The sequence below is a fragment of the Phocoena sinus genome, chromosome 14 (genome assembly GCF_008692025.1).
Source record: "Phocoena sinus isolate mPhoSin1 chromosome 14, mPhoSin1.pri, whole genome shotgun sequence".
NCBI classification, from domain to species: Eukaryota; Metazoa; Chordata; class Mammalia; order Artiodactyla; family Phocoenidae; genus Phocoena; species Phocoena sinus.
In genome coordinates, this window is record NC_045776.1 from 80,498,600 (window position 1) to 80,520,976 (window position 22,377).

The following is a 22,377-nucleotide window of genomic DNA, read 5'->3' on the forward strand; positions in this document are numbered from 1 at the left end:
TGTCCAACTGTATTAGTTGATGCATCAGCTAAACGTCACTAGCTGCTCTTACAAATACAAAGTGAAAGGGACAGAAATGACAGCAAATCTTTGAAATGTTGGGAGGAGGCTTCTCAGAGAACCTGACAGTCACAGGGGTCTGGGAGCATCTAGCTTTCATTTCTCAGCAACCCCTTTCTCCCAAGGCCTTTCACATAGTAGGTGCTCAAGAAATGTTGCTTGTTTTAAGCACCTAAGTTAGTGGTCATTTGTTACAGCAGCAGGAAAAAACTAATACAGTCTGTAATTCAGCCATTTATTCATTAGTACCTTTTTACTGAGCACCTGCTATGTGTCAGATACCATTTCTTCGGTTGCTAGATACTTCCTGAGCATCTACTTAGGGAAGTTTCTGGGCCCTGGAGATACAGCAGTAAATAAGAGGAAATTCCTGCCTTCCTGGGGTTGACATTCTAGAGGGGAGAGATGGACAATGGACAAATAAACCAATGGCTGTAAGGGGGCTGAGAACAAAAACAGCAGGGTTGGGGGAGAGAGTGGCCTGAGGTGTGTGCTTGGGGGCAGTGTGCTAATTGAGGCAGCCTGGTCAGGGAGGTGACATTTGAGCAGAGCCCTGAAGGAAATGAGGAAGCCAGCAGGGGGCTGAGAGAGAATAATCCAGACCCAGGAAGCACCAGGAGAAACAGCTCCCATTAGACCAAGACATGCTGGTACACCATCCTGACCAATCCCCCCTGAGTTACTGTCCCAGAAACACAGCTTAGCTTCATCTTCACAACTGACCCATTTTACTGATGAGGACACGGGGCTCAGAGAGGCTGGCGATGCCTGGGTAATTCTTGGTGCCAGCCTCACCTCTCCTCCCTGTAGGCTGGTCTGGGTGCTGGTGGGTGGTGATTGGGTTCAGAGCAGGCTCTGGCTCTAAAACACTAGTTTCTGGTCTTCATCCTCCCAACTCTAGCAAACATTCATTCTGGGGCAGATGGGGCACCCATATCCAGCTGGGGGGTAAAGAGCAGATGAGATGCCCACCCAGCCTGGAACTGACATTTCTTCATCCCCACCACCCCCTGCACCCTGACATACGCCAGGTACTTTGCAGATGTTTATATCTCATTTAATCATCAAAACAACCACAGGAGACATTGCTATTCTCCCCATTTTCCAGATGACAAAACTGCAGCCCAGCAGAGGGAAGCCACTTGCTGAAAAAGGCAGAGCTGGATTTGAACCCAGGGTGGCCCAATCGTCAAATGCTGGTGACATGTCACACCTTAAGCTGCATCCACCTGCCACCAAAATATTACCAACTTGATATCTGTCCTTATGTGATTTGATGTTTTTAACTTAAATATATTTTAAAGGAATATTTGTTTCACTATTGTAAGTAGATCATTGGGATTCTGTATCATAAAAAAGGGGTTTTAACCATTAAAATAAATACAAAGGAAAAATCAAGAAACTGATGTTATTAAATTCTAGTTACATCCCCATTGCCTGCTCAAGACCTTGAGCTTGAGGCCGGCTCTTCCTTGGTTAAAAGGAGAGATTCACAGGTGTTCCATAGGCATTTAAGATGCTTTAGCACCTGACTGAGACTTTCTCTAGAAGGAACTAGAAAGGTGATACCTGGTGAGCAATGTATTCAGTCTGTGTTGCGCCAGGTACACCAAGGCTGCTCCCTATGTCAGGTGACCCCACTTGGGGAAGTGCGGGGTCCCGCTGACCCCCAGTCTCCAAAGCGACCTGTGTCCCCCTCCAACGTCTGGCAAGCCGCATATCTCAGTGTCAGGAGAAGTGACAGAACATCCCTGTAGCGCCTCATCTGGAGCCACGGAGCCTGGCTTTCTGCCGGGCTCAGCGCTTCCACGGGAAACCTTTCAGCTGAGACACGTGGCTGCCCAGAGCTGTGAGCGGGACTTTATTTCCCCCACTTCACTCCTGCAACATACACACTGTCAATATATAGACAAGGGCAGTGGCAGCGGGAATCAAACGGCTTTAGATCCAACCTGAATAAAAAAGCCCAAAACAGGGGACCCCAAATCAGAAGTGTTTGACTACATATCCTTTGGATTAATTAAGCACGTTGGCAGACACGGAAGATCAAATATGAACCATCCAAGATGGCAGGTCCTGATGGGCACGCGGGGAGGGGGAACGTCGTCAGGAAATAGAGTGCCTTTGTCTTACAGTCATCAACTTGCTCTTTATGCATAAACCGCTTAATAAAATGACTGATTCATTTTGGTTACATTGGATCTAAACCCCTAGAGAATACTGCCAACGGATTTATAATATTTTAATCTCACACCAGTCTTTCCAAAGCCTCTGTAGGAGGGGATGGATAGAACATCATCTATTCCATCTTCTACCACTAGCTGATGCTGTTGGTGTTTTTTAAAAAAAGTGTCTATGGGGCTGTGTGGGAGAGTCGTGAGTCTAGGGAAAGCTGTCTCATTCCTCCCACTGTGTCCATCTGAAGGAAAGCCGTGCTCAGAGCTTTTTTTAGGAAAGCTGGAGCTGCAAAGGCTGTCCGAGAGGCTGTTTAGAAACACATATATGCAGAAGTATGCATGTGTCCCTCCAAAGTATCTCTGAGACAGAAGCCTTCTCCCATCTGGGCCCCGGCTCCGGGCGCCTGTGTGGGCAGGAGGTTCAGGCTACTGACGGCGGCAGCGGGCCTAACTTTGATCCTTTAATCCTAACTTTTTGATAGCAGATGGGCTGCCCAGCCCTTGTATGCAAATGGAGGCCGTGCTTTCTTCCCTTCGTTGCTAGGGCTGGCTGCTTCCGGGTCTCCCGGCTTAAGCACGGACAGAGGGGCTGGAGAAGGCCTTCCTTCTTGGCACTGGGTGGTGATGTAACAGTAACACCACCACCAACAGCAATGGCAGCCACTGGTCTACTGAGCATTTACTGTGTGCCAGACACCAGCTTAGGATTTTATACTCTTCACCTTGCTTAATCCTCCCAGAGGTACCAGAAGGTAAGTGTGCTTTTCCAGAGGAGGAAACGGAGGCTCAGAGAGGTAGAGCTAGTTACTCAAGGTTACCCATCCAGGGAGCAGCAGAGCTGGGACTCAAACCCGTGTCCATTGTAGTAAAAACAAAGTTTCCATAGACTAAGCTGCACAGAAAGTTCCAGGCAGGCAGGGACAGTGTCTGTTTTGCCTAACATTGTGCCCCTGGTGTCGAGTAGAGCGCCTATCAAACAGTAGGAGTTCAATGTTTGTTGAATGAATTGCATGGGGCTACTACTCTGTACCAGGCACCATGTTAAGTGTTCTCCATTCCCACTGAATCCACCCAATGGGCCCATAATTAGGTGAGATCATTATCCATACTTCACAAGTGGGGAAACTGAGGATCAAATAAGTCAGGTGCGATACAGGATGCAAGATGGCAGGACGGGGACTGGCCCCACTCTGAGAGGGTCCCTCAGCCTAGAGTCCCGCTAGTGCTCCTTCTGGCATCTCTCTGCCCCCTGAATTTGGAGCTCTGTGGCTCAATTTCTCCTCAACAGAAGTACCAGCCTTTGGAGCCCTGGGCCAGGAGGACCAGGTGTACGTGTCTGTTAGGGGTCATGTTCTTCCTCCAGCTAACACATCTGCATTTCTGCAAAGGGCTCATCCTCTCACCCTAGAACCTCTCAACCTACTGGCAGCAAAGACCCTTAGCTGTTTTTCACTGTATTTAGATGGCAAATTTCTAATGGTTTTGTTCCAATCTTTTCAAATTTTTTTTTCGTTTTTGGCCACACTGTGCAGCATGTGGAATCTTAGTTCCCTGACCAGGGATCGAACCCGGGCCCCCTGCATTGGTAGCATGGAGTCTTAACTATTGGACCTCCAGGGAAGTCCCCCAACCCTTTCAATTTTAAAATTAATCCTGCATCTGGGTTTGGTGCCAGGGATCAAGATTCAGGCTCCACTACCTCTCTGCTGTGTGACCTTGGGCAAGTGGCTTGACCTCTCTGAGCCTGCATTGCCTCAGCCACACAGCAGGGCAGGATGGCAATACCTACCTCCATGGGGCAGAGGGGATAAGTGAAATCCTTTCTGTAAGGGGCTGAGCGCACTGCCTGGCACACAGGGAGCACCCAAGAAACCGCCCCACAAGGATGGTAGCTCATTGTTTAAATTCAAAGGCTGCTCTCCCTGAGGCACCTCTCCTGGCCTTCCCACCTTGAAGCCCTTTTTCTGCTGGGTGTTCTGGCCGTCTGTCTTCGGGTCATGTGGCCCCTGCTGGACTCCGAGGGCAGGGCAGGACTCAAGTTTGGGTTGCCACAGGGCTCAGCACATGGTAGGTGCTCAGAGAATGAGCTGATGAAAAGCCACAGCTGAAATGCCTGTCATCCCTTCTGAAAGGGAGCAGCCGTTTATTGAGCACCCACTGGGTACCAGCATCATGCTGGATGTTTTCCTTTAATCATCTTTCAACCCTTAGCTGCCAGGAGTAGTAAAAATCAGACAGGTGGCCAGGAGGAAAGGGCACTCCTGGCAGAAGAAATGGCAGAGGCAAAGGTGTGGCAGAAAATGGGGAGACAATGCCTTTTGAAGTTAAGTACCATCTCTGGAAAATCTGCTGTTAAACTTTTCCTTTTTTTATGGGTTAAATAACCTTTTATGTTACCCTTCTGTGCTCCCCTGAGCTCAACAGGACCAAATGGGCAGAGGCATATACAGGGAGGAAGGGAAGGAGGTGAGGGCAGCCAAAGACAGCTTTCATTACACTGAAATCTGTATTGCCTTTATCTGCAAAGGTGGCTTATCCACTAGATGGCAGTAGAACTAGTCATTTGGGACAAACACAATGTTAAATTCTTAACCCCACTTTCTACTTCCATCACCATATATTTCAAATGCTTCAAAGATTCAAATTTCTAAAAATTGAGATCACAAAAGTACTTAAAAAATCCTACAACCTTCAGGGGAGAGGGTTTTTTTAAAATATGACAATAAATCCAGAAGCCATAAAGCAAAGGTCTGGTAAGATTTCCTACTTTCTGCTAATATTTTTTGAATGTGTGCCGTGTATCATATACAAGAGACATTGTAAACAAAATTAAGAAACAAAAGGCAAACTAGGGGAGAAGATATGAAACACATTTACCAGGACAAAGGTTAGTATCTCTAATATACAAAGAGCACCTACAAATCAATAAGAAAATGATCTCTCTGATAGAAAAATGTGCTAAGGGTACATGAATCAGTGATTTACAAAATAATAAATATGAGTGGTTCACAACATGTGAAAAGATATTTAGTGTAACTAATAAACAAAGAAGTACAAAATAAATCAACAAGGGGGAAAAAATTCTTATTCTTTCTGACCACTTTTCCTGGGTTTGTGGTCAATATGTGGCTACAATACATTCCCCTTCCCAAGTTTTCTTTCTCACTCTTATAACTACAGTACAGTACCAATACGCCTTGCATTCCCAAGAACCCCGAATACCCAGTGTTGGGAATGGGGTTCAGTAAATTACAATACAGCTACACAAGAGACTGTTACACAAGAGGAACCAAAGTTACTCAGAATTTGTAATCACACAGAGAAGTACAGATGCTTGTAGTGGGTGAAAGGAAGCAGGATTGAAAATGGTACATGCAGAATGAACGACCATTTTGAAAAAGTACATGGGGAAAAGATCAGATAGGAAAACAACAAAATATTGCCACTGCTTTTCTAGTAGGTAGTTTTCCCCTCCTATTTCCGTATTTTCTGAATTTGACAGTAGGCATATACAACTTCTATAATTGCGGAGAAAAATTTAAAAATCCTAAACATTGGAAAGTATTGTCCTACTGCACGTTCAGTAACCCTGTAGTGTTAAACCTCTCACCCCACTTCCTTGATAATTGACAGAGCTGTATGAAATCCAAAGCCAATGCGTGTGACTCACGTAACTTATACCCTGATGGCAGCTTTGCAGTGGGCTGCTGATTATCCAACCTGCCAAATGCTTTCATGTACAGGTATAGAATCCTCACATTGACTGATGAACAGGTTCTATTATCCCTCTGCTAAAGACACAGAAACCAGAGTCAGAGAGGTTCAGGCCCCTGCCCAAGGTCACACAGCTCAAAAAAAAAAAAAAAACACCAAGCTGAGAGTCCCACCCCACTGTGTCTGATGCTACAGCTTGATCAACCTAAGCTGCCCAGCCTTGCCTCCTGAAAGGAGGAGCAGGGAGAGAAATGCCTGTGAGGAGTTGCCATCTCCTGCATCAGATTTTAAAAAATACAAAGTAAGGCAAAAAAAAAAAAAAAAAAAACTGGGGGGACTCACCTCTCCCTTATCTCTTCAGCAGTGTTCCTCTGCCTGTCCTCTTACTTGCTCTTTCCTTGTTTTCTCTTTAAATTTTTTTCTTTTTGCTTTTAACTAATCACTCAGTTAATAAGTTAGCTCTCTGAAACTTGGGTTGGTACCTAGTGACTCTATGAATGCAATAAAGAAATCAGCCGTCACCGGTACAGGAGTCAGAAAGGTTTAAATCAAATCATCCTCTACAACAATGACATTAATTATGCTTTTAACACGTTTTACTGCTTTTTTTCCTCACTTCACGCCACATCTGTGTGAACAATATCCAAAAGATTTACGGTTTTCTTTCATAATTATAGACATACAGGCTGCACACTTATCAAAATACTTGCTGAGCAATCACGCTATATCGCATTCTCTGCCAAAGATTTGTGTTGGCAGCAGTCACTCAAAACAAAAATGTTGAATCAGGACTTGTGTGGCTTCGGGGGGGAGGTGTGGATGGGAAGTATTTCGACAAATAATTTGCCTGTCAGGAAGTATAAAAACAGGAGAGTGTTCATCCTGGCAAAATTTCCAAGAGTGTTATTTTTATGGAGGGGCTGGGGAGGCATGTGTGGCAGGGACAGTGAACAGGGAAGCTCCGAGCACCAACAACACATCTGACATTTGGTTCTTGTGTCTGAGGATACAATTTAATGAGAACAAAAATATGTCTTCCTAATTCCCCTAAGAAATCATTAAAACATTTTGTTATTCTTAAATGTCTTGAAAATGAATTAGAGCCCTGAAGGGGCTGTTCGTATGGTATGTCTCCATCAGTTAAGGTTCCTCGTTCTCTAGCTTGGTGACAGCTGGGGATGTACGTCCCCCCCACCCCTCCATTTCTGGGGAGTAGAGTTGGGAAATCAGACACGTGGAGTCAGCACTAGGCTTGGAATGACCGTTTGGGGAGAGGGGCAAGAGAGCACGGGAACTTTCCAGGAAGTTCCATGCCAATCTTGGGAGCGCTCACGGTCCCTGACTGGCACCGCGGTTCTGGCCTCGTGGGTTAACATATTTTCAGAAAGATGTGGGTCCACAGTGAACCCCAGAAATGATGCTCTCTCCCACATGGGGGCTGTAAGCCCCTTCTCACCCCCAAACGCTCCCCTGGGTTTGAGACAACAGGTTACTTGAGTGATGATCTGTTTACCTCTGCCACCAGAATGCAAGTTCTCTGAGGTCTGGGCCCGTGTCTGTATCGGCAGGCTCATGGTTATGTTCCCAGTGTCTAGTGAGTGCTGGGCACACAGGAGGCACTCAATAAATGCCATCTGAGTAGATAAACACGTGACAAGCAGGAAGCACTAGTTGAAAAAAGTACCTTTTCATTCAAATAACTCTTCTCCCACTTTCTGCGTCTGAATCTTATTTCTAATTCATTCAACAAACAATTATTAGGTGCCTACTGTGTACTGGATTCAGGGTACACAGGTTTACTATGACTCAGTCCCAGGCTTGTGGAATTTCACTTGTCCTAGGGACACACAGATGATGATAAGAACAGTTAACACTTAGCAAGTGCCACTCTGCGCCATGCACGCCGAAGCCTCCCAATGACTGTATGAGACAGACTCTGATATTATTCCCAATTTATAGAAGCGAAGACTGAAGCTCAGGGAGGTGAATTAATTCGTCCACAGTTACCCAATGAGTAAGTGGTACAGGCAGGATTTGAACTGGGGTCTTTGCCTGGAAACACAAGCCCATCTCAGTGCTGCCCCCTGGTGCTACAGGAAAGGTACTATGAGACCCGGTGGAGGAGCTGGGCATGTGGACTCGTGGGAGGTATCTCTGGGGTCTGTACTGGGTCACCCTCCACTGTCATTCGCCACTGAGACTGTGCAACCCAAAGAACTGAAAAGAGTGGGAAATAAGAGGGTGTATTTTTCCAAATTTTTTCCCAGATAGCTCTGATAAGGGTGGAGACATCATAAGCAAAAAGGCTGCAAGGAATGGGGCAGCCTCTCAGTCTCTCAGCCACGTGCCTGGTGTGGTCCTCAGTAAAGGTGATAACGACCAGGGCTGCAGACACAGCTGTCCTGGCCTCATACCACAGGGCCATGCCCTGGCAGGGGGAAGGCACAGAGCCTGGAGGGCTGTGCTGTCTGGTTCCAGCCATTCTTGCCACCAAAACATTCTGACTGAGAAAATCCATGTGGCCATGCTGCCTTCCTGCGAGTGCAGAATCAGGGCAGAGCACGGGACTGGAGCAGAGCGAGTCGAGTCTGCAGGTGCCTCTGTAGTGGGCTGAATGGTGACCCCAAAATATACATCCATGCCCTAATGCCTGGAACCTGTAAATGTGACCTTTTTTGGAAAAGGGTCTTTTGCAAATGTAATTAAGTTAAGGATCTTGAGATGAGATCATCCTGGATTATCTGGGCGGGGCCTAAATCCAGTGACCAGTGTCCTTATAAGAGAACGAAGAGGGGGATTTGGGACCCAGAGACACAGAGGGAAGAAGGCCATGTGCAGACAGAGGCAGAGACTGGAGTGATGCAGCCACAAGCCAAGGGACACCTGGAGCCACCAGAAGCTGGAAGAGGTAGGCAAGAGTCCTCCCCTATTGAAATACAGTGTGTAACGTGAAGGATGCAAGTTACTCAGCTTTCTGCTCCCTACACCAAACAGTGTTTGTCTTCGGAGGGAGCAGAGCCCTGCCGACACCTTGATTTCAGACTTCCGGCCTCCAGAACTGAGAAAGAATAGGATCTGTTGTTTTAAGCCACCCAGTTTGCGGCAGTTTGTTACAGCAATAGGAAACTAACATAACCTCCCACGAGTAGCCAAGTTGTGACATGAGCAGGCATTCTAGAAATAGTTGTTGAATGTATCAAGAGCTGAGTCCCATCTCTCCCTGGCTGTGAGGCATCAGGCACTGGACTCAACTTCTTTGTGCCAGGGAGACAGGGACTGGTAGGGCCTGTTCCCTTGGGGCTTGTAACATGCAGAGGGTAGAGCACATGCAACTTCTACACCTGGCCACTGCTTCTCTGACTGTGATGTGCTCCTGGATCCCCTGGGGAGCTTGTTAAAATGCAGACGCTTCAATGGCCCGAGGTTCTGTATTTCTAACGAGCTCCAGGCGAAGCCAATGCTGCTGGTCCATGGACTACACTTTGAGTAGAACAGGCTAGAAGACTTCCCTCACCACCCAGCTCATGTGCTTTTGGAGGGGAAGCTTCACATCATTGTTGCTGTATTAGTTTCCTGGGGCAGCCATTAACAGAGCACCACCCACTAAGGTGGCTTAAAACCACAAAAGTTTATTCTCTCACAGTTCTGGAGGCCAGAAGTCCAAACTCAAGTTGCTGTCAGGGCTGTGCTCCTTCTGAAGGCTCTAGCGGAGGATCCTTCCTTGCCTCTTCCAGCTCCTGGTGGCCTCAGGCATTCCTTGGCTTGTAGTTGCATCACTCCAAACTCCGCCTCTGTCTTCACATGGCCCTCTTCCCTGTGTCTGTGTCCCAAAACTCCCTCTCCTCTTCTTATAAGGACACCCTTCATTGGATTTAGGGTCCTCCCTAAGTCCAGGATGATCTCATCTCAAGATCCTTAACTAATTACATCTGCAAAGACCCTGTTTCCAAATAAGGTCACACTACGAGGTTCAGAGTAGACATAAATTTTGGGAGGACACTATTTAAACCACCACAATTGCCCAAGACAGATGGAACGAGGGACTTTCCCATCCCCTGCACAAAGATCTCACAAACAACCTTGACATCAAATATAAATGACTTTGCCTTCTCCATGGCTCAGCCTAGAGTGGGATCTCATTTTCTTCTTCGTAAACCCCCAGCTCCAGTCACTTCTGATAGCACTAATTCCTGCAGCTGTGTGGAAGTACTAGCAATGGATTAAAGGGGCTGTCTGGGTGGAGGGAGTTAGCACAGTGGAGTCGTCTCCCAGCTCCACCATTATTAAGCAAATCACTACATTCTGGGTTCCCATCTCTGGGTCAATAAATGAAAACGTGCAGAGGACGGGCCATTTTAAAAAAGGGAACTTGGGCTTCCCTGGTGGTGCAGTGGTTGAAAGTCTGCCTGCCAATGCAGGGGACACGCGTTCGTGCCCTGGTCCGGGAAGATCCCACATGCTGCGGAGCAGCTAGGCCCGTGAGCCATGGCCACTGAGCCTGCGCGTCTGGAGCCTGTGCTCCGCAAAGGGAGAGGTCACAACAGTGAGAGGCCCGCGTACCGCAAAAAAAAAAAAAAAAAAAAAAAAAAAAGGGAAACTTTTTTCAGAAGTATATCTACATATTTAGGTACACAGTTGAAGCTCTCAAGCTGATCATACCTCTGTAATCCACACCCAGATCAAGAAGCAACATCTCCAGCCCCCAAAGGCCCCTCCCAGGAACTATCACCCCATCCAAGAGAAACCACTCTCTTGACTTCTAACAGCACAGGTGCCTTTTTTTTTTTTTTAGGTGAAATTCTGTAACGCAAAATTTACCATTTTATAGTGAACAGTTCAGTGCCAGTTAGTACATTCATGATGTGCAACCACCACCTCTATCTAGTCCCAGAACATTTTTATTCCCCTAAAAGGAAACCTCATACCCATTAAGCATTCACTCCCCATTCTCTCCTGCCCCCAAATTGGTAACCACCAATCTGATTTCTGTCTCTATAGACTTGCCTATTTTGGGTACTTCATACAAATGAAATCATAAACTGTGTGACCTCTTGTATCTGGCTTCTTTCACTCAGCATCATGTTTTTAAGGTTCATCCACTCTGTAGCATGTGTCAGTACTGCATTACTTTTTATGGCTAAATAATATTCCACTGGATTGGTAAACCACATTTTATTTATTCAGCCACTGATGGACATTTGGGTTGTTCCCCCTTTTAGCCATTGTGAATAGTGCTGACATTAATTTTTGCCTGTCTTCATATTTTATGTAAATGGAGTCATACAGTATATGCTTTTTTGGGTTTGGTTTTTGAGGAACATCAAGTTTTTGAGGTTGGCCGTGCCATGTTGGAGGAAACATCTGCAGTCTTTCCTCCAGCGCCCTCTGCTGGCAGAGAGCACTGGGTGCCTTCTGCCCCTTGTGGCAAAGGGATGGGGGTTCTGGTGGGCAAGACACTCAGCTCCCCAAGAAGATCCAGGTGGGAGATCTTACCAGGAGCCCCCCAAAGCTCCCTGGCTGATGTTGGAAGGCAGTGGGGTAAGATGGAAGAGTCATGTGGGGACACATCACACCAGACTGGGTGTAGACCCCCTCAGTCCCTACAACTCCTACCCATGGAGGGCCTGGCCTCACCCAGGAGTCTTGGCCTGTCCCCAGATGCCACTGAGAGGAGGCCCCTGTGTAACAGTCCTAACAGCAGTTTATTTTTGTTAATTATTCACTCATGGAGCCCAAGCATGTCTTACCTGGTGCTTCAATTAACTGCTTGTAAACGCTCAGGAAAGCGGCTTCGGCCTCCTGACTTCTCTTACTAAGAGCCACCACCTTTGGAAACAACAAGAGAAAGAATCACGTGTGACCACAGCATCTGAGTCTAGAAGCAAATTTAATCATTTTCTATATGTGCAAACATGGGATTGGGGGGAGGAAGAAGGGAAATGAAGATTAAAAGTATGGAGTAGACTGCCAAAATTCAGCTGATGGTGGCTGACTCCTTTGCCAGAGCAAGTTCTAAATAAATAGACTTTGCCTGTTAAAAAAAAAAAAAGAAAAAAGAAAACAGTATGGAGTAGAAAGTCTGGGTTCAAGTTCCAGCTCCACTGCATCTGGCTGTATGACCTTGGGCAAGTCACTGCCCCTCTCTGATCCTCAGTTTCCTCATATGTAAAATGGGGGTAAATGGGGCTTCCCTGGTGGCACAGTGGTTGAGAGTCTGCCTACCGATGCAGGGGACACGCATTCATGCCCCGGTCTGGGAAGATCCCACATGCCGCGGAGCAGCTGGGCCTATGAGCCATGGCCGCTGAGCCTGCGCGTCTGGAGCCTGTGCTCCGCAGCGGGAGAGGCCACAGCAATGAGAGGCCCGCGTACCGCAAAAAAAAAAAAAAAAAAAAAGGGGTAAATAATAGAAACTACCTCTTAGGCCTGTTGTGAGGATCAAAAGAAGCTATATATAAGTGCTTAGCACAGGGCCTGGCACAACAGTAGGTTATTAACAGCTGTTACTATTATTGCTGTTATTAATGTCAGAGGTTCAAATATGACACGTTTTGTAGGAAAGTGGGACACATCTGGGGAATATGTCTTGCCACTGAAAATTAAAGAGAAATTGTTGAATCTCTAGTAAGATATCAGTTTCAACAAATGTCAAGAGTGACAGCTTGTGAAACAGTTCCTGGCATACCAAAGGTGCTCAATAAATGCCTCTTGATTGATGAATACACCAAATGACTGGATGACCAGTAGTGAGGAGCTACTTTCATGCATTCGTTCTCTTGCTCACAGACTTTTATTGTTCTGCCAGTGAGACTCCGTAAGATGTGTTTCTGGGGCTCAGCACCATCTCATCCCTCCGCTCCTGGCTGTGAATTCTGAGCTCCGGCCTCACAACTGCCTTGATGCTGGCTCTTCTTGACCACTCCCCTTGGCATTAGTCCTGGGCCTTCCTGGCATACTGTTGGACCAAGCTCCTGGCACCCACAGGTCACCATCGCTACCTCCTCGAGGACACACTGGGCTGGCATCCCCCTTTGGACTGGAACAGAGCTTTATTCCCCCTGGCACTGAAATACCTCTCCCTCTGGTGCCAACTTGCTAAATGATGACTCTATCAGAGCATCTACTTGTCAACACCCTCTTTCAGAGCTGGGCTTTTCCTATGAATCCCAGTAACACCATTTGGGGAAGTGTCTGTTATTGAATTCCTCCCCTCAAAGTAAGCTCTGTGAGCGTGTGGTCTGGTGCACAGAAGGGGCTCAACATAATTTGTTGAATGAACAAATCCAAGTGGGTAGCACTGACTCTAGATCCTGTCTGTGACACCATTGTAGAGAAATGGCAGGGCCCAATTCTGAGACAGTCTGCTCACAGAGGTGATCAACCGAGGTATAGGTCCTGGAGCCAGGCTGCCTGGGTTCAAATCCCAGCTCCACCACTTATTATCTGTGTGTCCTTGAACAGGTGGGTCACTTCAATCCCTGTGCCTCTACTTCCCCACCTGTAAAACGGGGATAATAATATGATAGCCTCCCTCAAAGCGTCGCTAGAGGATCAAATGACTTAACACAATGTAAAGCCCTTTGCAAAACTCCTAGCATGCATTAAGCCCCATAGACATGTCACCTCTTGGTATGATCAACCCCTTCCTTCCTTCTTGCCTGTTATGGGGACAGGTTCTGCCCAGTGCAGGATGATAAACTTCAGCTGTGCTCATCTCTGGTGTCCTATGAAGACCACCTGAGAAAAGCCTCGCCTCCACAGACAGCAGGGCACTCTGGGAAGAAGAATTTGAAAACCATAGCAGTTTCTCTGCAGCTTCCAATATGACAGCCATGAGCCTCATGTGGGTACTAAGCACTTGAAACGTGGCAAGTCCAAATCCAGATGTGCTGTGAGTGCAAATATGCACCGGATTTCAAAGACTTGGTTCAAAAAAAGAGAATGTACAATAGCTCATCAGCTATTCTTATGTTGATTACATGTTGAAGTGATAAAATTTTGGGTATTCTGGGTTAAATAAAATATATTATTAAAATTCATTTCACCTGTTTTCTTTTACTTTTTAAAATGCAGGTACTACAAAATGTAAAAGTACATGTGTAGATCACATTATATTTCTACTGGACAGCATGGCTTGAAGGTTTTACAAGGTCCACAGAGAATTTTTATTTAAGAGAGGTGGAGAGAAATATATGGTGGATGTTGAGCAAGTGATTTTAAAAAGGTCAGTTACAAAAGCTCTTTAAGCTCTCTCGTTGTTATTCTGAGAGCAATCTCTGGTCGCTTACCTTCCAGAGTGAATGACAGTCTCTCCTACATTCAACAAACATTTCCTGAGCACCTGCTATGTGCCATGACCTGTGAGCTGAGAACTCAGCGATGAATAATGCAGCCTCAAGCCCCACCCTTAGAGGACTCACAGTCCAGTGGGGAGACGGACATTAAAGTAGATCCCCCAGGGCTTCCCTGATGGCGCAGTGGTTGAGAGTCCGCCTGCCGATGAAGGGGACCCGGGTTCGTGCCCTGGTCCGCGAAGATCCCACATGCCGCAGAGCGGCTGGGCCTGTGAGCCATGGCCGCTGAGCCTGCGCGTCCGGAGCCTGTGCTCCGCAATGGGAGAGCCCACAACAGTAAGAGGCCCGCGTACCGCAAAAAAAAAAAAAAAAAAAAAAAAAGAAAAGGCAGATTCCCCAGATAATTCATTAATTACATGTGCTAAACGCTTCAAAGGAAAAGCACAGGGGTCTTGAGAGTGTGTAAGTGGGGGGAGACTGACCCAGTTTGATGGGTGGAAGGAACATCAGGAATTATCTCCCAGAAGGGGAAGATGGTGATGGACAGAAATAATGTTCTAGAATCTAGGCAAAGGGAAGATTTTTATTCTTGCTAAGATGTACAAAACACAGTTCCTGTTCTGGGGACTCACAGCTGAGTGGGAGACACAGCAATGTCAAAGAGGAACCGTAACACAGGAGGAGGTGGTGCAAACACTGGAGTCTCCAGATTAATGTGAGGAGGGGGCAATTAATTCAGAGTTTGGGGGGACATCCTTGATGCACTAATAATAATAATAATGTAATATTCAGAGTTTACCATGTACCAGACACTTACTATTCATAATCATCCCTCTCCATACACCAATCACTGAAGGTAGCTGCTGTCATTATCCCCATTGTACAGATGAGGAAACTAAGACTCAGCAAGGTTAAGTAACTTGCCCAAGGTCACTCAGTAAGTAAATGGTAGAGTGAGATTCACACCAGGTCTGGGGTTGAAATTACTGTTCTGAATCCAGATGTGGGCCCCTTTCTCCTGGATAGAAAAATCATCCCAGCCAGTGGGGACAATCACTCGGACCCCATCTGGATGCTGATGCCTTGATTTGCTATCTATGGCTGTACCAGGTCAGGGGCTGCTATGCTGCTGACCTGAGGTCCAAGAAAAGCCATGAGAAACAAAAGCAATTCATCTCCCGATCCCTAGATGGAGAATTATCAAAGATGAGCCAGCACAAAGTCTGAATGCTTCATTTTACAGTCGTCCATGCTAAGCATGTGTGGTAGCTGGAGTTTACGATAGGCATAAGAATGTTCTATTGACTTCTGATTTATTTCTTTTCTTTCTTTCTTTTTTTGGCTGTGTTGCGTCTTAGTTGCAGAACGTGGGGTCTTCGTTGAGGCATGTGGGATCTTTTGTTGCGGCACGGGTTCTTTGTTGCGGTACTCAGGTTTGTCTCTAGTTGTGGCATGTGGGTTTTCTCTCTGTAGTTTGCAGCATGCGGGCTCTCCTGTTGAGGCGCACGAGCTCAGTAGTTGTGGTGCGCTGGTTTAGTTGCCCCGTGGTATGTGGGATCTTAGCTCCCGACCAGGGATCAAACCCACATCCCCTGCATTGGAAGGTGGATTCCTTACCACTGGACCACCAGGGAAGCCCTGCTATTGACTTCCAAAAAGGAATTCACGGCAGAGGTGAGGGCAAGTCACAGAAGATCCCTTTATTGTTTCCCGGTCCCTATGCATAGCACCCTCTACTATCCATTCATGGTGCTTATCAGTTGTGTATTGATTATGTGTACGACTGTCTCCTGATAATGTCAGCCCGCCCCATTAAAGCTGTGCTGTCCAAAACAGTAAGCACTAGCCCATGTGGCCAGTGAGCACTTGAAATGTGACTATTCAAATTCAGATAGGCTGTACGTGTAAAATATGGGATTTCTAAGTCTTAGAAAGCAAAAAGGAATGTAAAATATCTCAATAATTTTTATATTGATTTCATGTTGAAATGATAATATTGTGGACATATTGGGTTCAATAAAATATATTATCAAAATTAAACTAACCTATTTCATTTTACTTTTTATAACGCAGCTACTAGAAAAATTTTAATTACTTATGTCGTTTGCATTCTATTTCTACTGGACAGCACTGTCCTAGATCAAAGGTTAGGAAACTATGGCCCTTGGGCCAAATGTGGCCCTTCATCTGTATGCTTAAATAAAGTTTTATTGGAACACAGCTACAATCATTCTTTTTTTTTTTTTTTTTTTTTTACAATCATTCTTTTATGTATTGTCTATGGCTGCTTTCATGCTATAATGGTGGAGTTGCATAGTTGTGACAGACATTCTGGCTGCAAAGCTGAAAATATTTACTCTCTCTGGCCCTTAACAGAAAACATTTGCTGATCCCTGCTTTAGAGGTTCACCTAATGGCTGGACAATATTTTCAAAAGCAGAGATCAAAAAACATCCTGGAATGGCACTAGGTCTGAATTAGTTCAAGTTTAGGGCCTCCTATAGTAAATATGACTCTTGAAGACAGTAGTCATTCGGATGTCCTGCCTTGTTCAGTCTTGTTTTAGAGCGATGACCCTGTCTATTTCTAAAAGGCCAGGCCTGATGGCATCAGGGACTGATCCAGTGCTGGGCCCAATGTCATGAAGCATCTCTTGGCCTCAGTTTGTTCATCCATCACGTGGGAATAATACTCTCCATCTGCCTAAGAAGCTGTTGGGGGAGGAATGGGCTAACATGTGGTAAAGAGTCCCATGGAAGTTGGAAAAAAAGCTTTCTAATAAAGCCAATAATTCTTCTTCCAACCATACAGGATGTCTTTTCCAAGAGCTGCAGCTCTAATGTATTTCACCCATGTGCCCAGAAGAGGTGAGCTCGGCCTAAATAAAAGGCCATGTGTTTCTGCCTCATGGCTGGGTCCTACAGTGCAGAAGGGCAGGAGAAAAGGGTCCAGAATGACAGCTTTGGCTTGTGACAGGCAGATCTTTGAAGGCCATCTGGGGGAGGGAGAGGAGGAGGAGGAGGTGGCGGCCAGCTACAGACACCAAGAAGGTCACCATCAGAAATAGCTCAGTGTCTGATGAAGCAGGCGGCATTCACACTACCCGAAGTAATGTAAGGGGTGAAAATGTGTTTGGTCCCCTGAGTATGAAAGTTAACAGGTGTAGAACCGGTTAAGCCAGAGGAGACGCAAAAGCCTGCTCTAGCTGCCTAGCATTTGTCTGTCAGGTGGTTGAAAAATGGCAAGTTTGGGGCCCCCCCGAGGCTGTGCTTCCATGATTGTCTGAGACAGCAGTGACAACATCTACTGGCTACTGAGGACAGCTCTGTGCCAAGCTCTTCACAATGAAGTCAGAGTTTCCAGAAACCGAACCTTTATTCTGTGTTCAGTGCCTTATCTTTGGAATGTCTGCATACAGCTCTGAGACGTGAGCTCTGTTATTGCTCCCATTTTACAGGGGAAGAAACTGAGGTTCAGGGAAGCCAAGTCACTTGGCCAAGATGAAAGAACTAGTTATTGATGGAGGTTGTATCTGCGCCCATCATGCTCTCATTCCAGGGCTCAGAACTGCAACCAGAGACCAGTGTTTGTTTCTCAAAGTGTGCTGCACAGTCCCCCCGGCGTGAAGAGGGAGAGACCTGTGATCAAGCCTGTACCCACCTGCCTTCTCCACGGATTGTACAAAATCTACGAGCACACTGGATGCTCTGACAAGAGCTGCAGAAGACAATGCTCTTCCACTCAGCTTAGCCCAGTGTTTTCCCAAATGCATTTGGTCACGGAGCTTTTTCATCAGAGAATAAACTTAGAAACTAGGGTTCCGTGAAACACACCTTGACACAGCTTCCCTCTACCGCTGGGTCCTGGGCTCTGGGGATGGTGGGGCATGGTGGTTCTGAGAGATTGGGTGGGGGGGTCTGAGGCCACAGGAATTCTGGAAGAAACTGAAGAGTGATGGGCAGTTGAGAGGTGGGTGTTCAGAGGGTCTCAGAATCAGTACTTCAGAGGAGGAGGCAGAGGAATGAGATGGGAGGAGAAAAGGCATCAGCCCAGGATGGCCGGGGGTGGGCGGGCGGGAGAGTGCCCTTAACACCCTCTGAGGCCTGGTTCTCCTTTTGGGGAGTGAAGATCCGGGGGCACATGGGGAGCAAAGAGGAGCAAGAAGAATGAGGGGAGACAGAGGAAGGGGGAATAGAGCGTGAGGGTTATGCAAAGAGTGAGGGGCATGGAGAGCAGAGAGCTGGGGGTTCACAGACACTGAGGGGAGCAGGCAGGAGAAGGGAGTCATGGAGAGTAAGGGAGGCACAGACATGGAGGCGGATGGAACGAGGGCTCAGAGTGAAGGGAGCAGGGGTGTGGAGCAGTGCGGGGAGCACAGAGAATGAGGGTGGCAGCGGCCGTGGGCCATGCAGAGGAGCAGAAGGAAACCCTGGCCGCCGTGACGCAGGGGAGTGACTGGCTCAGATGGGAAGGGGCTCGTGGTGACTGCTCAGGGGCTGCCGCAGGGTCTGGGAGAGGTGATGGTCCCGGTCCAGGGTGGTGCTGGAGAGGGGAAGAAAAGAACTGATTCGAGAGATGATTAGGAGATAAGTTCCTGATCCAGGACATGGTTGGGGCTGAAGGTGGGGAGGCGCATGGGGGTGCATTTAGCCAAGAGGGAGGAGCAGACTCAGGGAGACACACTACAAGAGCAGTCTACAATCAGCTGAAGATCTTTCTGGCTATTGCGTTGAGAGGAGTACATGTATTTTGGACTGTAAAGATTGCAGCCCAGGATGGGAAGAAGGTAGAAATTTCAAGGAGGCTCAATCTTTCTAAGTTCTCAAAATGGGTTGCCTTGTGAGGTACTGAGCTCCCCAACAGAAGAGGCATCCAAGTACATCCAAGAGGCATCCAAGTACATGGCCATCTATCTCTGAGGATATAAACGTACTCAGGGAAATTTATACATTAGGGAAGTTTGGCCAAACTATCCAGAAGGCGCACATCTTACTCTGAGTCTATGTGATAAATCCCTTTTACTTATAGTAATATTCTGATGTCCTACCACTTGTAAAAGGTGATAACAATTACCTTGTTTGGCTGATATGAGAATTATTATTATCAACAGTGACTACTGAGCACTGACTCTGTCAAGCACTCTGCTAAGTGTCTGACAAATATTAACTCATTTAATCCTCACAACCCAGGTCGGGGTGGGGGTGTTACTGCCCATTTAACAGATGAAGATATCAAGGCACAGAAGGGCGAAGGCCATACCGTGCGGGAGCTGGGACTCACACCCAGCTCAGTCAGACTCCAAAGCCCATGATCCTAACCCTCACTTGGGACTGAATCTCTGGTAGGGGTTTGTGGAAGGGGCTGGAATATCTGAAAGGGCTGAAGGAGCCAGGCCGGCAGGTGGGCAGGGCACAGCGAGGCCAGGAGAAGCCAAGTGCCCGGGTCTTCAGCAGGACCTGTCTCCTCTGCCTCACAGAGTGTGTTTGCTGGAGGCCTTGCTCCTGGGTGAGCACTAATGCTCACTCTGCCGTATGTCATTGATGTGGCTGAGCAAATGAAAAGTACACTTTAATGTCAGGGCTTAAATAAGAAATAAGAGTTTGACTCTTGTTTTTGGTAGCTGTTGTTGAGCTGGGCTCTCTTGGCTCCTGTCTGGACAGAGCAGAAGGCTGGGACCCCCTCTGGCCTTCTGAGATCTCGGGGACATTCCTAAGGGAGGGTCAGAGTGGGTCCCAGAAAGGCCACATCCTAGCTGAGGCTCAGGAGCCAGCAAAAGCCACTTCTAGAGCCTGATGGGATGGAATAAAATGAACATATCTGTCCACCTTTCACTGTTTTGAATTCTCAGGTATAAATCACAAATTTATTTTAAATCGTCAGCTGTAAAACACTAATTCAAATTCAATCTTGAGCTCTGAGATCCCCTCTTCCAGGGCTGTAGGTCCAGTTTCTAGATCTTCCTCCCAGTGCCTCAATCTGCAACAGTGATGGACACAAGCAGGAGTTCAGTAACTACAATAAAAGCAAGCGGTATTTACTGAACACCCACTATGTGCACACCCCAGGGGAGGCATCCTGCACCCTCCACAAGACCCTCAAACATGTATTGAGTGCTGTACATGCATTAACTCACTCGATCCTTGCAAAACTTCCATGAGGTGGGGGGACTGAACTGTGCCCCCCCAATGTGACTATATTTGGAGATAGGACCTTTAAGGGGGTAATTAAGGTTAAATGAAGTCTTAAGGGGATCGGTGTCCTTATAGGAGGAGGAAGAGACATAGGCATGCAGAAGCATGGAGGAACACAGTAAGAAGGTGGCCATCTACAAACCAAAGAGAGAGCTCTCACCAGAAACCAACCGTGCCAGCACCTTGATCTTGGACTGCTAGCTTCCAGAATTGTGAGAAAATAAAATTCTGTTGTTTAAGTCACCTAGTCTGTGGTATTCTGTTACAACAGCCTGAGCTGACCGTCTAGCTCCAGAAGCTGCCATCTCATGGCTGGGTTTGTCAGTTCTTAGGTCTGAGCCCCACCAGGGGAGAGTGGGTCTGTCTATGCACACAGCCTCGCACACAGTAGGTGCTCAATAAATGTCTGCTGAAGAAAGAGTGTCACTGTCTATGTGTCATCCTTGGGGGGCGATTCTCAGGCTGGAGAGGAACTGATAGCAGTGGGGCTCCCTCTTTGGAGATGTCCAGAAAAGTACCAGGCACCCTGATTGGTGCTCGTGTTCTAGTTAAGGGAGAGTTTGTGCTTCGTCCCGATCTCCCCTGAGCACCAGGAACTCACCCATCAGTCAGCATCTGATGACAGGCCCGTGCTCATGCTAACTTGTCATCTGGGTGTTGTTCCATTTCTCCAACCAGATTGTGAGCATCCAGAGGGCTGGGACTGGGACTAGCTTTTTTTTTTTTGGCATTTAAAAAAGTGAAATAAAATAATGCATGTAAAGTGTTAACATAGCGCCTGACACATCACCGATGTCCAATAAATTCATCTTCTCAGCAGGTATTTATCGAGCATCTTGTAAGGATGGGGGCTGTTCTAGGCACTGGGTATTCAGTACCAAGCAAGACTGACCCAAACTTGTACCCTTGCAGAGCTGACACTCTAAAGGCAGAGGCAGGCAATAAAAGAAATCATGATACAGAAGGTGAGAAAGTGATCAAGGGAGAAAAATAAAGCTAGGAGGGAGATGGGAGTCTGGGGTAGGGATGTGTGTCCTGCCTAGTAGGGCCAGGGAAGGCCTTGGGAGAAAAGAACAGTTGAGCAGACTTGTAGAAGGGGACGGGGTGTGTCATTTGGCCATCTCAGGGAAGAATATTCCAGGCAGCTAGAATAGCAGGTGCAAAGGCCCTGGGGCAGGAATATGTTTTCCTTGTTTGGGTAACAACAAAGAAGCCAGTGTAGTGGGAGAAGGTAGGGGAAGGGGACGAGATGAGGTCAGGGATCAAAGGGTAGGGGCAGAGCTTTGTAGGTCATTGTGAGGACCTGGGCTTTTTCCCCGAGGGGAATGAGTAGCCACGGGAGGGCTTAGAGCAGACGAGGGACATGGTCCGCTTACGTTTTAACACGATTCCTCTGGCTGTCCTGTGGACAATGGACTGAGGGGGTGCTGGGGTGGAGGCAGGTTGACCAGGGAGGTGGCTACTTTAATAGTCCAGGTGAGAGGATGGCATTTCAGAGCAGGGTGGTGTCAGTGGAGGTGGGGAGAAGTGCTGGGGTTCTGGATCCATTCTGAAGGTCCAGCCACAGGATTTGTTTCTCAGAAACACAGAGTAGATGTGGGGTGAGGTGAGAGGAAGAGGGGTGTCAAGGACATTTCACGGTTTGGGGTGTGAACAACTGGATGATCTTGAACAGCTGCTGCTGTGATTTTCTCCTCCCTCGCAGTCCACAACAGGACAAGTCAGGAGTGGGCACTAAATCAACAATGACTGAATGAAAAAATGAATGAATGAGATAAGGAAGGAACTTAAGAGGCTCTCTGAGCTAATCCTTCTGAACTACAAACAAATAAAAACCCACATCTAGAAGGATGATGGAGAATGACGCTCATCCACCCTGCAACCCAAACTATGCTGCAACCTTGAAGGCTCTGTGGAGATCTCCTGCAGGCTCTCTGATGG

The 22,377-nt window shown here is 47.1% G+C and overlaps 1 protein-coding gene across 4 annotated transcripts in view; it reads right to left on the reverse strand.

The window, feature by feature from the left end:
* CUX2 (cut like homeobox 2) overlaps positions 1 to 22,377 on the reverse strand; it is a 261,309-nt gene that overhangs the window by 49,144 nt on the left and 189,788 nt on the right. For all 4 annotated transcript variants that reach the window (XM_032603325.1, XM_032603324.1, XM_032603323.1 and 1 more), the window contains exon 4: positions 11,699 to 11,777. In XM_032603325.1, the coding sequence (XP_032459216.1) occupies positions 11,699 to 11,777 (79 nt within the window). The remainder of the gene's footprint in view (positions 1 to 11,698; positions 11,778 to 22,377) is intronic.